Source organism: Ranitomeya variabilis, chromosome 5 (assembly GCF_051348905.1).
Source record: "Ranitomeya variabilis isolate aRanVar5 chromosome 5, aRanVar5.hap1, whole genome shotgun sequence".
Lineage (NCBI taxonomy): Eukaryota > Metazoa > Chordata > Amphibia > Anura > Dendrobatidae > Ranitomeya > Ranitomeya variabilis.
Window position 1 is genome coordinate 427395976 of NC_135236.1, and position 17681 is coordinate 427413656.

At 42.3% G+C, this 17681-nt stretch overlaps 1 protein-coding gene across 1 annotated transcript in view; it reads left to right on the top strand.

Moving 5' to 3' along the window:
• The window catches only part of TPH2 (tryptophan hydroxylase 2), a 530115-nt gene that overhangs the window by 124188 nt on the left and 388246 nt on the right, over positions 1–17681 (top strand). The window contains exon 5 of the mRNA XM_077265292.1: positions 5818–5885. Within this exon, the coding sequence (XP_077121407.1) occupies positions 5818–5885 (68 nt within the window). The remainder of the gene's footprint in view (positions 1–5817; positions 5886–17681) is intronic.

Here is a 17681-nt window from a genome sequence, read left to right on the forward strand (position 1 = left end):
TCTCCGGAGAACAGCTCAGGAATTGGTATTTTAGGCTCTGACATAGGACTGCGGACTACATAATCCTGAATGCCCTGTACCCTTGCAGTGAGATGATCCACACTAGAAGGCAGACTCTGAATGTCCATATCTGCAGCTGAGTTCAGAACCAGCCAGAGATTAAGGGGAGGAGAGAGGCTAAACAAAGTGCAGAGAAGAAAAAAAAAAATGACTTCAGGATTTCTCTTCTCCCTCTTCTGCTGCATTAACACTTTGCGGCCTGCTGTACTGTTATGATCCGGTGGTAGGATCTCAAAACTGACCTGATACATATAACCAGAATGTTAGGACAAGTTCTGGGGATGTGGAAGCTATACTGCCCGCAATCCTGATCCTATCCAACACACTAAAGGCAGCCGTGGAGCGTTACCTAAAAACCTAGATGCCTCTTCACAGCCTGAGAAACTGACTGCCCCTAGAGAGAAAGCAAAGTCCTCACTTGCCTCAGAGAAATAACCCCAAAGTTATAGACAGCCCCCCACAAATAATAACGGTGAGTTAAGGGGAAAATACAAACGTAGAAATGAAACAGGATTAGCAAATGAGGCCCGCTAACACTAGATAGACAGAAAATAGATAGTTTTTGTACTGACCGCACAGATTCCTATCAAAAATAAACCACGCAGAGAATACAAGAACCCCCACACTGACTCACGATGTGAGGGGCGCACTCTGCACCCCAGAACTAACCAGCAAGCAAAAAATCACATAAAAGCAAGCTGGACTGAACTCATCATATACTGAGAAACATTTTCAAGGAAATAATGAGCAAAATGAACAAGCAAACTTAGCTTCTCCAGCAGGAGACTGGTCACAAGGAATATTCAGGAGAGCTCAGAATCAGGACTGAATACATCGACAGCAGGCAACAAATGAAGGTCCAGGTGAGTTAAATAGGCCCAGCATAGAAGGAAATGAAGCAGCTGAGCCCAGCCATATCGCTAAAGGCCACCAGAGGAAGCCCAAGAACAAACTCACACAGTACCACTCATGACCACAGGAGGGAGCCCGAGAACGGAATTCACAACAGCAGGGCAAGCTAGGCCAATCATAGCATTAGGGACAGGGAAGGAGCCCCTGGTCCCCGGGATAAATGACAAGAGAGTCATGACAGCTGAGAGCCAGTACCCACCAAAGGGCAGAACACTATGGAGAAGCGAAGAGAATGGCAATCTGCACACTTGTAATATTTGATGAATGGATGACACACATATAGTGAGGGATAAATTTGCATATAGAGGCATTGCTAACCATAGAAACAAACTAAGAAGACAGTCTCTCTGGAAGCACTCTGTCTCCCTGAGACCACTTAACCCCTTTCTGACATCGGGCATACATTTACACCTATATTGGACTTCCTCCCTTTGATGTGGGCTCCGGCGGTGAGCCCACATCTTTCTGGGGACATGTCAGCTGTTTTGAAAAGCTGACATGTGCCCACAATATCCTTGGGTGGAATCGCGATCCACCTGCGGCTATTAACCAGCTAAATGCCGCTGTCAATCTCTGACAGAGGCATTTAAATCACACTTCCGGCCATCGGGCCATAAATACGCACACCGGTGACCCCGTCACGTGATCATGGGTTATTGGTGTGTTGGCATGACAGCCTGAGGTCTCCTGGAGTCCCCTATATGGGCGATCAAAAGATCATATCTGCACCAATATGGTATCGTTAAAAACATCAGCTCAGCATGCAAAAAATAAGTCCTCACCCAACCCGAGATCACGAAAAATGGAGACGCTATGAGTATCGGAAAATGGCACTTTTTTTTTTTTTTAACAAAGTTTGGAAATTTTTTTTCACCACTTAGATAAAAAAGAACCTAGACATGTTTGGTGTCAATGAACTTGTAATGACCTGGAGAATCATAATGGCAGGTCAGTTTTAGCATTTAGGGAACCTAGTAAAAAAGCCAAACAAGAAACAAGTGTGTGATTGCACTTTTTTTCAATTTTACCACACTTGGAATTTTTTTTACCTTTTCTAGTACATGACATGGTAAAACCAATGGTGTTGTTCAAAAGAACAACTCGTCCCACAAAAAACAAGCCCTCACATGGCCATATTGACAGAAAAATAAAAAAGTTATGGCTCTGGGAAAAAGGGCAGCGAAATACGAAAACGCAAAACCGAAAAAAACTCAACGGGTTAAGGGGTTTAAAGCCTACTATTATGCATATTAATAAAACATGGATTTTTCTGAATAATTCAACATGTTTTGGATATGACGTATAAATTAATGTATCTTTCTATGACCTATGTACCCATATAGATTGTTCCAGAGGTGTGATCTTAATGATGAATTCCCTTCAAGGAAGTCAAGTAAACAGTGCCAGTCACACATTGTCAACCACACACTATTCTATATTAGTAAATGGCTAACTCTGTTCCTATGTGGCACACAGCTCCTGCTTCTCTCAGGTATGGAATATCCAGGAGAGAAGTCACTAAAGTCTTGGACTGGTATCTACAACCAATACAGGAAAGACAGCACTCTGTTTTCTGCATTAGAAGTGTGTGCTTGTCCTTTGAATCATTGAGATTCAGTGTAAAATGACATTGCATACCACATAAAATGTTCTCCATAAAATGGCATCATGGGCTGTGTGGCAAGTGATCCCTTGTCTTTATTAATCTCTAGACAGTAGGAACATGCAAAATAAGCCAAATGAAAAACCTTGTGGTCATTGAACTATAGAATAATAGTGTGGATTCCATATTGTCATACCAGGAGGCTTTCTTTTTTATATCATGTATACATGTCTTGAATACTTAGCTGTTAGATATAATCCTTACGTAAATTAGTAACAAGACTATGTCAGATATGCAGAGCATTTGATAGAAGAAACCATGAAGCACAGAATGTTGATGTCTGTCGGCCATTTGACTGTTCTCTACATCTAAACATCTAAAAGCAAAAAGCACGGACCATTTCTAATTCATGGTTATACTTGCCTTTTCCATAAATATCACATATACCAGCTTTACCGTCATCACATTTTCACCTGACCCTTCGGTCTCTAAGCATGGCTTATTATAACCCATGGCTGTGAAACACCGCAAACAATGAGCTTTGAAGGAAATGCCAGCTGTGATTTAATCGAGCTCTCCTCTGACAGGATTAGCATGAGTTAGGGCATGACATAGGTGTACAGACAATAAACGGAGAAAGTTTGTAATTCACCCGTAGAATATTGGAGCAGGAGGAAAAAAAAAGAAAAGGAAAGGTGCTTTATAAGTTATAGCTGTAAATGCTCAGCTCTTAAACAGTGCAGCTGGGCTCTTTACCTCATAAACCACCATAAACACGACGGAATATTTCTACCTCAGCTGACAACAAGAGTCTAGAAATTTCTTTTACAACTATTAAGATTGGCTTTCTGATGAATTATAGTCCAAAGTGGAGATTAATCAAAGAGCCATATAAATATTACTTTATAGCTGGCCGTAATTAGTATTGGGATTGCTATGATAAGCTCCACTATTTAGCTGTCTGCCATCTTTATAGATCATGGTGGATTAATGAAAGTCCAAATAAACAGTTCAGCCTGTCAGCGCAGATTCTGTTTAATCAAGAATTACTTCGGGCTGGTTAGACCCCTCAGGATAATACCACCAATCATTTAAACCAACATTTATTCCCTGTGTGGAAGATACTGGGAAACTATATATTTACTGTCCAATTCCATTAGGCCGGTTTACAGCGGTACTTAAAAGAGCAGAATGGTTTTCTTCAAGAATATACAAAACGGAGAGATGCGTTCCCGGTGTTCAGCTTCAAACATGTCAGCACTTTGAAGTGGACTGGCTTATCGGAATTTAATTTCAGCCGCAGAGTGGCAATTTCCTTTTCAGCGGATATTTTTTGCTGCCTGCAACATCTGGAAAATAAAAGGGGTGCAAATTAAGATTGATATCTTCCATCTTTTGTCGAATAATGAAAAGCTCATTTGTATTCGGCAAATAACAAGAAATGCATGCAGAGCGCTGACATTTACAACATCTCTACTTATTGTGCGTGTGTTTTATAGCACATTTTAAACCCCTGTATGTGTTTCTTTTACAGCTCTGAAAAACGGCACCGTATATGTGCAATACCCTTAAATAACAAAAACAGACTTTTCTCAAATTTGCTGTGATATTTCATAGTTTATAATGCAGTTAAATCACTTGACATCCTAATCTGAGGAGACATAAAAATGTAAAGGATTCACTGGAACTGTTTTTACTTAAAGTTCTGCTTACAGAGAAATTTCCATGCCGTGTAGAAATAAAGCTTGTATTATTATAATACCGTTGATGTTTTATAACCCATTTACAACAATTTCTCACACTACTCCAGGCGGGTAAGTTTACTTTAGTGTGATTTAACACAGAGATTATCAACCCTTTCCTCAAGTACATCTAAAGGACTTTCTAAGTTCGCTTAGGCATAAGTGTATTTTAACCAACGCAGACTGACTAAATAGAAAAATATCACTGACACACAAGGAATGTTGTGCTATAGAATTAAGGCAAATTGAACCATCATTTAGCATCTATATTTTGTACATAGTGGATAGAAAAATCAATATGATGTAAGAAAACACACCCATTTCAGCCGACTCTTGAGAGCACGTGTTTTCAATTGGGAGCTGAGTATGCTGATGCCAAACAACTCGAGTGGTGGCTTATCTCGTGCGGAAACTAAAGTACGGACATTGTAATTAAACATGTCTTTTCTTCCTAGACATCATGAGAGCCAGAAAATCTTTGCATGTATTACATTGTCAGTTTATCCCATCAAGATTATTGTGTTTTTCCAACCTTAAATGAAACATGTCACCAGGTTTGACCGATAAGAGATAAAACCATCACCTTTCACGCCTGATATATAGCATTGTATAATGGTATTTAACCTTTCCTGGCACCTGTGCACTGCAGTACTTTGCTCTGCCCTCGTCAGGACAGAGAAGTACGCCTGTGCAGGAGCATGATGTAGGAGAGACTGTGTGGATGACGTAGGGACGCGTCACCCATATTATGCAAGAAGGAGGGCGGAATGGCAAGAAGAAGAGAGGTGCCGGACCAAGACCAGCGACACCCATCGGACCGGACCGCCTAACAGGAAGTTGCAGGTTGGGTTGTGTGCATATATGCAGCATTATAGAATGCTTTATATCAGGCCTGAAAGGTGATGGCCTTGTCGCATATCGTTCAAACCTGGTGACAGGTTCGCTTTAAGCTAATCTATATGGGGTCTTTACAATCTAATTTTTCTATTTCTCGGGCATACAATTTCTAACAACATATGTTTTTGGCGTGTGAAAGGGAAGCAGACAATCTATGCAAACATGTTGAGGACGTGCAAACTACATACAAATGTTTTCATTGGAATGGTCACATTTCTACTTGGGAGTCTAGAAATGAAAGGCAACCACAGTCATTGGTTACACGTATACTATGGATTTGCTATATTTGTCTATAAAGTTTATATCCAGTATACACAAGCCTAGGTTACACGAAAAATGTAGTTAAGATCATAATGATTGATAGGACCATGAATATTTATTATCAAAACACCATTACAACCATAGATATTATAGATTACCTTGGAGTTTAATTACAATCTTGTGTTAGTTAAGACCATTCAACCACATTGCTCCAGTGATCTGTGATAATTACATGGCCAACCATGCATATAGTGTATAGATAGATTTCTTTATATGTTATCTTCCTGTAATGATTCCTTTTGTGTATTTTACTGTACTCAGCTTGGCTGTTTTTCTTTAAAGGGATTTAAAGACAACGTATATCGACAAAGAAGGAAATACTTTGTGGATGTGGCCATGAGTTATAAATAGTAAGTTCCTGTCAAATTTTCCTTACATCTTTTTGATTTGAATGTACATTTATATACTCATGCTAAAAATTAGTTTTAGAGTTCTTCCATATTATTGCCCAATTGTTACACAGTATATACACTCGTCAACAATGAAAGTGTAACACCAAGAAGGGAAAGTCGTGGAATTATGAAAATCACATAATTTATTAACATGTTAATTATATACAATTATTAAAAAATGGAAGCAACATTTTCAAAACATCTCAATTTATTCAGCATCAATTATGAGCACCAGGCGAAGAAATACACACAATTACATGCCTTTGCATGCTATCAATGAGGCTATTAATGGGTGTCTGAGGAATGTTTTGCCACGCTGAATACACATGGGCATGCAAATCATAACTATCCTCTGCTGGCAGCTACCTTTAGAATTACCAACCAAAAACATCTCAGATGTGCTCGATGGGAGACATCTCCCGAGATATTTATTACGATTAAGCCATGCTGCTTACCGTAGCATGAGCAACATGCATCCTGGAATTGTTATGTTGCAAAACAGCCCATGAGACACTTTTACATTGCTTTGTAAATGCCTCTTCATGGCTTTATCCACATAGACTCCAGACTATTCTTGGGCTATCATTAGCTCCAAGACAAAAGCATAGTTCATCACTGAGGTGGATAGTCCTCCTTTCTAGCTTCCAGTGGAACATGTATACGTGGATGTCTGGCTCTAAGCACAATGTCATGTAAACACTTTCTTATAGATTGTGTAGACACTGTTTGACTCCTTAGGCTTAGTATGCAACAGCTAATTTCACTTACACAATAGATCACTAGGTGCCATTATTTGAATTTTAGAAGACCATGTTGGCAGCACCATGAAGAGACTTTCAGAGGGAACAGACGGATTTTGATGTGTGCTGGCATAATGTGAGGTAGCCAGACCTCTGTAGTCTTCATCCCAGGTACGCTAACAGCTCTGTGCCCCAGGAGCTGTTTTTCAACACAACAGCACCATATTGCTTATGCTACTGTGAGCAGTCTATGGCCGGGATGTGGTACCATGGCATGCAGAGTCTCCAGACTTGTCTCCCATCAACAACATCTGGAACTTCATTGTTTGAAAATTGCAAATGGAACTGCCAGCAGGGGATCTTGATGATATGTGTGCCAAAATGAATTCAGCATGGCAGAACACTCCTCAGGGAACCATGAATAACCTCATTGATGACACGCCAAGGCATGTAAGTGCATGTATATCTGCACATGGAGCTGATAGTCAATACTCAATACTCAATAAATCAAGATGCATTGAAAATTTTGCTTCCTTTTTTTATCATTTGTCTATCGCTGACATGTCTTTCAATCCTGCTATTTTTATAATTTCACTACTTTTCCTTTTTGATGTTTTAATTTCAATGTTGATGGGTGTATTTATACATTTATACAGTGCCGGTCAAAAGTTTGGAGACACCAGTTCATGCAATGGTTTTTATGTTATTATTGGAACGTGTACATTGCAAATTCAGACTGAAGGTCAAAAAATGAAGAACACATTAGGAGACAAGAAGTAAAGAAATACGTCTGAAACAAAGCAGAGTGTGTGATAAATCGTAGATTCCTCAAAGTACCCCCCTTTAGCTATAATAACTTAATTTGCCCTTGGCAAGCCCTCATGAAGCTTAATTTAGAAGTCACCTGGAGTGTACCAGTGAACAGGTATGTATTGTCAAGAGTACATTTATGTAATCGCTATCTTTCAGAAAGTCTTTGTAACCATTAAGTGGTTTTGCAGAGGCAGTGTTGGTTCACATTTCAATATAGTGCTAAATCCTATTCCACAAATGTTCTCAGCCAGATAATGGCAAACACCACTTAACCTAGAAAAAAAAAAGACAATCCATTATAACTTTCATGAAGAACAGTCATTCTGGAAGCTTGCTAGAACCTTAAAGGTATCCTCAAGCACAATCATGAAAATCATAAATCGCAATGATGAAACTATCATGAGGGCCACAACAGGATATGGACACCAAGAATTACCTCTGCTGCAGAGGATAAGTTCAATAGAGTTACCAGCTTTAGAAACTACAAATTGACAGCACCTCAGATAACAGCCCTTAAAAGTGGTACTCAGACATAAACTAGCAGACACATCTCAATATCAACTTTACAAAAATGTATATGAGTAAGATGAGACCAAGATAGAGATTTTTGGTAAAACACCTCATTCTAATGTTTACCAAAAACAGAATGAGGCATAAAAAGAAAATAAGACAGTACCTACAGTCAAATGGTGGAGGTTCAACGATGTTTTGGAGTTTTTTTGCTGCGCCTGTCACTGGGTGCCATGACTGTATGTAAAGTATCATGAAATCTGAAGATTACCAAAGGATTTTGGGTCGCAATGTAGTGCCCAGTGAAAGCTGGGTTTGCGTCCTAAGTCATGGGTCTTCCAGCAGGACAACAACCCCAAACATACTTCAAGGAGCATCTGGAAAAGAATGGAAACAAAGCTCTGGAGAGTTCTAAAGTGCTATTGGGAGAAGGCACCCTTCAAAAATGAGAGACCTGGAGCAGTTTGAAAAAGAAGAGTGGTCCAATATTCCAGTTGAGAGGTGTAAGAAACTTGTTATAGGAAATTATTGATTGCCAACAATTTTGTCCTGCTCATTTTTGGGCTTATGTGTAGAATTATGTCCAATTTGCCTTTTTTGTCATTTTTTGTGTTGTTACAATACACACAAAGAAAATAAACATGTGCATAACAAAATATGTGCAATTGCAATTTTCTGGGTGAAATAATACATTTTCTGTAACAATTTCATGGGTGCAAATTCCATAATTTTTTCCCTATGCTTGGTAAAAAAAAGTAACCATTACTGACTACCACATTATTTGTTCTTGATTTCTTTTAGTGTTTCTTAAAGCCAGAAAGTTGCCATTTGAAATGACTTTAGTTTTGTGCCATGTCTGTGATCTGCTTTTTTTCTACAAAATTAAAAAACTGAATGAGCATCCTCCAAGGCCGGTGATTCCATAATTTTTGCCGGGGATTGTATATACAGTATATATATATATATATATATATATATATATATATATATATATATATATATATATATATATAGTAGAGATCTGTACTCACTCGGCTGCGGTTGATGTAGGCACAGGAGGCGGTATTGCTGAAAAGTCTAAGCAAGTTCTGGATAGAAAAACAAACGAGCAGTCTTTTCCAACACAAAGTGAAAACAAACAGGAAATGAGTAGTCCTTATAGTACTGTGGGTCCGCCCGCTTAGGTCAGTGTCTTTAGCAACACACACTGGAGGTCTCTACACCTCCAGCCACAGACACCGAATGAGACATCTGGCCACCATTTTATTAGCCAAACCATGCCCCTAGGCTTGGGATAGGGGAGCGGTCATTCCCACCCATCTCTTATAACCGGTCGTAAAACCCAGCCCTATAATGGCCCAAATAACTCTCTCAGCACTATACATGCTGGAACAAACTTCCAAGCATGCATCACCGCAGCTAATAGACGTGATGACACATATCTCCCCTCAAGGACTTGTCCGGCGGCCTTCTTACATACCCTGCCCCTCTGCCTAAAGCCGGGGGGCTTGGCACCTTCTGCCAAGAAACAGTGGACTCTCAACCAAGCATCAGCATTGTCATGCAGTTTCCCTGTCCTATGCTCCACATGGAAGTTAAAATCCTGAAGTGCTAAGAGCCACCTGGTCACTCTGGCATTGTTCCCTTTCTTCCCCTTCATCCACTTCGGTGGTGCATGACTTGACACCAGTCTGAACTTCTTGCTCAAAAGGTAGTACCTAAGAGTGTCCAAAGCCCACTTGATGGCAAAAGATTTCTTCTCCACCATGGAGTAATTTTTCTTGCTGGATGACAACTTCCAGCTGAGATACATTATGGGGTGCTTTTCCCCATTCACCTCTTGAGATATGACAGTGCCCAGCCCGACATCCGATGCGTCCGTCTGGACCACTAACTCCCTGGACAAATAAGGTGTTATCAGCACCGGTTGATTGCACAGGGCTAGCTTCAGTTCCTGGAAGTCCGTTTCAGCCTCTGGGGACCACTTAGTGACTGACTGACTTTGTCTGTCAGAGATGCAGCTACCATAGTGAAGTTTGTGATAAACCCGCCGTAATAGCCCACAATGCTCAGGAACACCCTGATCTGCTTCTTTGAAGGGGGTTGTGGCCAGCCCTGGATCACCTCAACTTTATTTATCTGAAGCTTCATGTCGCCCCTGCCTACAACATATTATCTCGCTTCCTCCATTCCCACAGCACACTTCTTTGGGTTTATGGAAACCCCCGCCTTCCTAGCACATCAAAGATCGCCTGGAACTTGGTCAGATGGCTTCCCTAATCCTGGCTGAAGATCACAATATCGTCCAGGTAGGCCTCTGCGTACCTCTTGTGGGGGGCTAGGATGCAGTCCATGGCTCTCTGGAATGTTGCTCATTGTAACCCAAATGACATCCTTGTGTGTTGGAAGCATCTATGTGGCATTGAAAAGGCAGTCTTCTCTTTGGTGCTTTGGGACATAGGGATTTGCCAATACCCTTTTGTGAGGCAAGGGTAGTACTGTATCGAGCAAGCCCTAGCCTCTCAAATAATTCATCGACCCGAGGAATCGGGTAGGCATTGAACTTTGACACCTCGTTCAGCTTCCGATAGTCATTGCAAAACCACCATTCTCAATCTGGCTTCGGCACTAAGACCAGCCTCGATGACTCCCAGGCTCAGCATCCACTTCGCCTCCTTTGAGATCACCTCTCGGTGGGCTTCAGAAATCCGATAAGGCTTTAAGTTGACCCGGACATGAGGCTCCATTAGGACCTCATGCTCAATGACATTCTTACAACCTGGCAGCTCTGAGAAGAGGTCCCTGTTCCGCTGTAGCAACTTCCGGCACTGTTGCTTTTGGGCACGTGACAGCGTCTCTGCCACCTTGACTGCCTCCACATCTGCTTCACGCTTGCCCACCAAACACGGAGCTTCCACGGGCTCCGTATCTTGCCATGTCTTAATCAGGTTGACGTGGTATACTTGGTAGGGCTTCCTTCTCCCTGGCTGTTGGACTTTATAGTTGACATCTCCAACCTTTTCAACTATTTCATAGGGGCCTTGCCACTTGGCCAGGAATTTGCTCTCCACTGTAGATACTCGAACCAGTATGCGATCCCCATGGTCAAAGTGTCTCGCCCTTGCCGACCTATTGTACACCCTCGATTGCACCTCTTGTGCTTTGAGGAGATGTTCTCTCACGAGGGGCATCACCTTGGCAATCCTCTCTTGCATCTTGGCCACATGCTCAATCACACTCCGGTAGGGTGTAGACTCTGCCTCCCACATCTCTTTTGCTACATTGAGGAGTCCACGGGGGTGTCAGCCATACAACAGCTCAAGAGGGGAGAATCCAATAGAGGCCTGCAAGACTTATCTGATGGAGAAAAGAAGGTACAGTAGTAGAAAGTCCTAGTCCCGGCCGTCCTTCTCTATGACCTTTTTCAACATGGCCTTCAAGGTTTTATTGAACCTCTCTACCAAGCCATATGTCTGTGGATGGTAGATGTCTGTGGATGGTAGACTGAGGTCCAGAGTTCTGTGATTTGCAGGGTTTTGCACAATTCCTTCATCACCTTTGACATAAACAAGGTCTCTTGGTCCGTCAAGATCTCTTTAGGCAACCAGTTCTAGAGAAGACATGGACCAACTCTCGGGCGGTACACTTGGCAGAGGAGTTTCGTAGTGGAATGGCCTTCAGGTATTGTGTAGTATAGTCCAGTATCACCAGGATATACTGATGTCCTCTGGTGGGCATGTCCAGGAGTCCCACTAGAACCATGGCTATGGCTATGGCTAACGGTACCTCAATAATGGGCAACGGCATCAATGGGCCACTGGGAAAGTCAGCTGGCAGGTGGGACAGGACGTACAGAAATTCACAATATCACAGTGATAATCAGGCCAGTAGAACCTCTGGAGGACCGTTCCTAGGTTTTTTCTAAACCAGGTGACCACCTAACACATGTGTGTTGGCCATGTCGAACACTCTGCGTCTGTATAACTCCCTGACGAAGCAGCAAGCGAAACGTGCGTTGGAGTGGTGTGTGCGGGGCAGTGGCATCCCTAACTGGTTAGTATTACAACACTTCCTGGCACTTGTCACGGTATTATTTGCAGCATTGTGGTATAAATATAATCACATTATGGTGAGGGATTTTTTAATCACCTATTGATTGATTGAATTTTGTATGTTTTGTATAGATTTCATATATCTTTTCATTTATTGCACTGCTGCACTTTATTGTAATTGAATAATTGGTTATTACACTTGAGGTGTGGTTGTTATATATATATATATATATATATATATATATATATATATATATATACATATATACAGTGGGGCAAAAAAGTATTTAGTCATTCAGCAATAGTGCAAGTGCCACCACTTAAAAAGATGAGAGGCGTCTGTAATTTACATCATAGGTAGACCTCAACTATGGGAGACAAACTGAGAAAAAAAAATCCAGAAAATCACATTGTCTGTTTTTTTATAATTTTATTTGCATATTATGGTGGAAAATAAGTATTTGGTCAGAAACAAAATTTCATCTCAATACTTTGTAATATATCCTTTGTTGGCAATGACAGAGGTCAAACGTTTTCTGTAAGTCTTCACAAGGTTGCTACACACTGTTGTTGGTATGTTGGCCCATTCCTCCATGCAGATCTACTCTAGAGCAGTGATGTTTTTCGCTTTTCGCTTGGCAACACGGACTTTCAACTCCCTCCAAAGGTTTTCTATAGGGTTGAGATCTGGAGACTGGCTAGGCCACTCCAGGACCTTGAAATGCTTCTTACGAAGCCACTCCTTCGTTGCCCTGGCGGTGTGCTTTGGATCATTGTCATGTTGAAAGACCCAGCCACGTTTCATCTTCAATGCCCTTGCTGATGGAAGGAGGTTTGCACTCAAAATCTCACGATACATGGCCCCATTCATTCTTTCATGTACCCGGATCAGTCGTCCTGGCCCCTTTGCAGAGAAACAGCCCCAAAGCATGATGTTTCCACCACCATGCTTTACAGTAGGTATGGTGTTTGATGGATGCAACTCAGTATTCTTTTTACTCCAAACATGACAAGTTGTGTTTCTACCAAACAGTTCCAGTTTGGTTTCATCAAACCATAGGACATTCTCCCAAAACTCCTCTGGATCATCCAAATGCTCTCTAGCAAACTTCAGACGGGCCCGGACATGTACTGGCTTAAGCAGTGGGACACGTCTGGCACTGCAGGATCTGAGTCCATGGTGGCGTAGTGTGTTACTTATGGTAGGCCTTGTTACATTGGTCTCAGCTCTCTGCAGTTCATTCACTAGGTCCCCCCGCGTGGTTCTGGGATTTTTGCTCACCGTTCTTGTGATCATTCTGACCCCATGGGGTGGGATTTTGCGTGGAGCCCCAGATCGAGGGAGATTATCAGTGGTCTTGAATGTCACATTTTTGCTTGTTAAGATTATCAGTGGTCTTGAATGTCTTCCATTTTCTAATTATTGCTCCCACTGTTGATTTCTTCACTCCAAGCTGGTTGGCTATTGCAGATTCAGTCTTCCCAGCCTGGTGCAGGGCTACAATTTTGTTTCTGGTGTCCTTTGACAGCTCTTTGGTCTTCACCATAGTGGAGTTTGGAGTCAGACTGTTTGAGGGTGTGCACAGGTGTCTTTTTATACTGATAACAAGTTTAAACAGGTGCCATTACTACAGGTAATGAGTGGAGGAAAGAGGAGACTCTTAAAGAAGAAGTTACAGGTCTGTGAGAGCCAGAAATCTTGATTGTTTGTTTCTGACCAAATACTTATTTTCCACCATAATATGCAAATAAAATGATAAAAAAACAGACAATGTGATTTTCTGGATTTTTTTTTCTCAGTTTGTCTCCCATAGTTGAGGTCTACCTATGATGTAAATTACAGACGCCTCTCATCTTTTTAAGTGGTGGAACTTGCACTATTGCTGAATGACTAAATACTTTTTTGCCCCACTGTATATATATATATTTTTTACAAAAATTTCATCATTTATTTATTTTGTTTAATTTTATCACAGATTATAATTATATAATAATTAATTGCTGCATATTAATTCACAGTATTTTATATACTGATCAGTTTTGAGTTGCCCTGTCCTGCACATACAGGGTTTATATAATTTAAAAAAATATTAAAAATCCCCAAAAAACCTCTATTTGAGGAGATATATTCATTTGCATATGTATTCTATGTATTTTTAATAAAAGTAGTCTATCATTCTAATTTCTTTTAATTTGTCACTTTTTATATATTTTTTTTATTTTTTAATAAAGATTTACATAATTTTGGTGATATTATTGTGATTGTATTTGAATATAAATAAAATTATATTTTATGAATTAATTTTTGGTCTGATGGAATTTTTTATGGGTTTATTTTAATAGTTTTTTTCATTTGACCATATAAGTTGTTATTTCTGGTATCTTTTCTTATATAGGTTTTTGATTGTGTAGTATGGTCCAGTATCACCAGGATATACTGATGTCCTCTGGTGGGCATGTCCAGGGGTCCCACTAGAACCATGGCTATGCGATCAAACGGTACCTCAATAATGGGCAACGGCATCAATGGGCCACTGGGAAAGTCAGCTGGCAGGTGGGACAGGACGTACAGAAATTCACAATATCACAGTGATAATCAGGCCAGTAGAACCTCTGGAGGACCGTTCCTAGGTTTTTTCTAAACCAGGTGACCACCTAACACATGTGTGTTGGCCATGTCGAACACTATGCGTCTGTATGGCCCTGGCACTAGTAACTGCTCAGTTACCTCCCCTCTCAGCTTGTAGATGCAATATATCACCTCCCCATTCATGGCAAAATGTGGGTATCGAGTGTCAGCCCCGGCTCTTGAGCAACACCTTTAAGTACCGTTACATTATCTAATGCCCCTTTTAGAGTAAAATTCCTGAGAGGGGCAGTCCCAAAGTTCCCCCCGGACACCTCCAGCTCAAGGATTTTGGCCTCAGTGGATGCTGCCTCATCCTCATTGCCAACCAGCACACAAAACGGAAACCTGTCATCTGCAACCTGTGACGAGGTTTCTTTGAGAGCAACCTGGCTGTTGTCCGGGCAACCAGTTGTCTTCCCTTTTCCCCACAAGTCTCAAAATAACATAAGTCCCGCCCTATTATAATAGGGTGCAATAGGTCCTTGATCATGCCGACCTCATGGGCCTCGGTGCCACAGTTTGTGTTTATGACTACCTGGGCCACAGGTTAGTCCTTCGTGTCGCCATGGATGCAGTGGATGCCCAGCCTCTTTCCAGGAATCAGCCAATGGGGAATCGTGGCCCTCACTAGGGTTATCAAACTTCCTGAGTCCAGTAGACCAGTCACTTGCACCCTGTTTACTATCACAGGGAATGCCTGAGGTCCCTCTCCCGTTTGGGGAACAGCACTGCAGGCCGGATATGCAAAATATGAGCAGCGCCGTCCTGTGCTGCAGTCCATTGGCTCGGTGGTCATGGGACAATGGGTGGCTATATGGCCAGGGTTATGACACGTCCAACAAATTACACTATGGGAAGGGACCTTGGACACTAACTGCGGTGCTCTTGGCCGCTACCCAGGTATGACTCTAGCTCCCCTCTTTTGGGTGTCAGCCTCGCTTTGGGAACCCCAGTATGGGGATGCTACAACCCCTTGCTTCCCCATGGAACTCTCGACCACCTGGTATCTCTCCACCACGCTCACTAGGTCATCAGCATTATGGGGATCTCCCTGGGCAACCCAGGTTGCACCGGCTTTGGCAGGGATTGTATTAACCTGTCCATAATGACCCTCTTCACTATCTGTGCTGGGGAGGAAGATTCAGGTTGCAACCATTTTTGGACCAGTTGTAGGAGGTCAAACATTTGGGACTGGAGAGGTTTGTCACTTGTTATGGTTCTCAATGGCAAGAGAACATAGCCCAGCAAACATACGAACTAGCTCTTGGAAGGATGGAAACTAAACTGACCATGAACTAAACCTGCCGCACAACTAACAGTAGCCGGGTAGCGTAGCCTGCGTTTTATCCCTAGACGCCCAGCGCCGGCCGGAGGACTAACTAATCCTGGCAGAGGAAAATATAGTCCTGGCTCACCTCTAGAGAAATTTCCCCGAAAGGCAGACAGAGGCCCCCACAAATATTGGCGGTGATTTTAGATGAAATGACAAACGTAGTATGAAAATAGGTTTAGCAAAATTGAGGTCCGCTTACTAGATAGCAGGAAGACAGAAAGGGCACTTTCATGGTCAGCTGAAAACCCTATCAAAATACCATCCTGAAATTACTTTAAGACTCTAGTATTAACTCATAACATCAGAGTGGCAATTTCAGATCACAAGAGCTTTCCAGACACAGAAACGAAACTACAGCTGTGAACTGGAACAAAATGCAAAAACAAACAAGGACTAAGTCCAACTTAGCTGGGAGTTGTCTAGCAGCAGGAACATGCACAGAAAGGCTTCTGATTACAATGTTGACCGGCATGGAAGTGACAGAGGAGCAAGGCTAAATAGCGACTCCCACATCCTGATGGAAACAGGTGAACAGAGAGGATGATGCACACCAGTTCAATTCCACCAGTGGCCACCGGGGGAGCCCAAAATCCAATTTCACAACAGTACCCCCCCCTCAAGGAGGGGGCACCGAACCCTCACCAGAACCACCAGGGCGATCAGGATGAGCCCTATGAAAGGCACGGACCAAATCGGAGGCATGAACATCAGAGGCAGTCACCCAAGAATTATCCTCCTGACCGTATCCCTTCCATTTGACCAGATACTGGAGTTTCCGTCTGGAAACACGGGAGTCCAAGATTTTTTCCACAACGTACTCCAACTCGCCCTCAACCAACACCGGAGCAGGAGGCTCAACGGAAGGCACAACCGGTACCTCATACCTGCGCAATAATGACCGATGAAAAACATTATGAATAGAAAAAGATGCAGGGAGGTCCAAACGGAAGGACACAGGGTTAAGAATCTCCAATATCTTGTACGGGCCGATGAACCGAGGCTTAAACTTGGGAGAAGAAACCCTCATAGGGACAAAACGAGAAGACAACCACACCAAGTCCCCAACACAAAGCCGAGGACCAACCCGACGCCGGCGGTTGGCAAAAAGCTGAGTCTTCTCCTGGGACAACTTCAAATTGTCCACTACCTGCCCCCAAATCTGATGCAACCTCTCCACCACAGCATCCACTCCAGGACAATCCGAAGATTCCACCTGACCAGAAGAAAATCGAGGATGAAACCCCGAATTACAGAAAAAGGGAGACACCAAGGTGGCAGAACTGGCCCGATTATTGAGGGCAAACTCCGCTAAAGGCAAAAAAGCAACCCAATCATCCTGATCTGCAGACACAAAACACCTCAAATATGTCTCCAAGGTCTGATTCGTCCGCTCGGTCTGGCCATTAGTCTGAGGATGGAAAGCAGACGAGAAAGACAAATCTATGCCCATCCTAGCACAGAATGCTCGCCAAAATCTAGACACGAATTGGGTACCTCTGTCAGAAACGATATTCTCCGGAATACCATGCAAACGAACCACATTTTGAAAAAACAGAGGAACCAACTCGGAAGAAGAAGGCAACTTAGGCAGGGGAACCAAATGGACCATCTTAGAGAAACGATCACACACCACCCAGATGACAGACATCTTCTGAGAAACAGGAAGATCCGAAATAA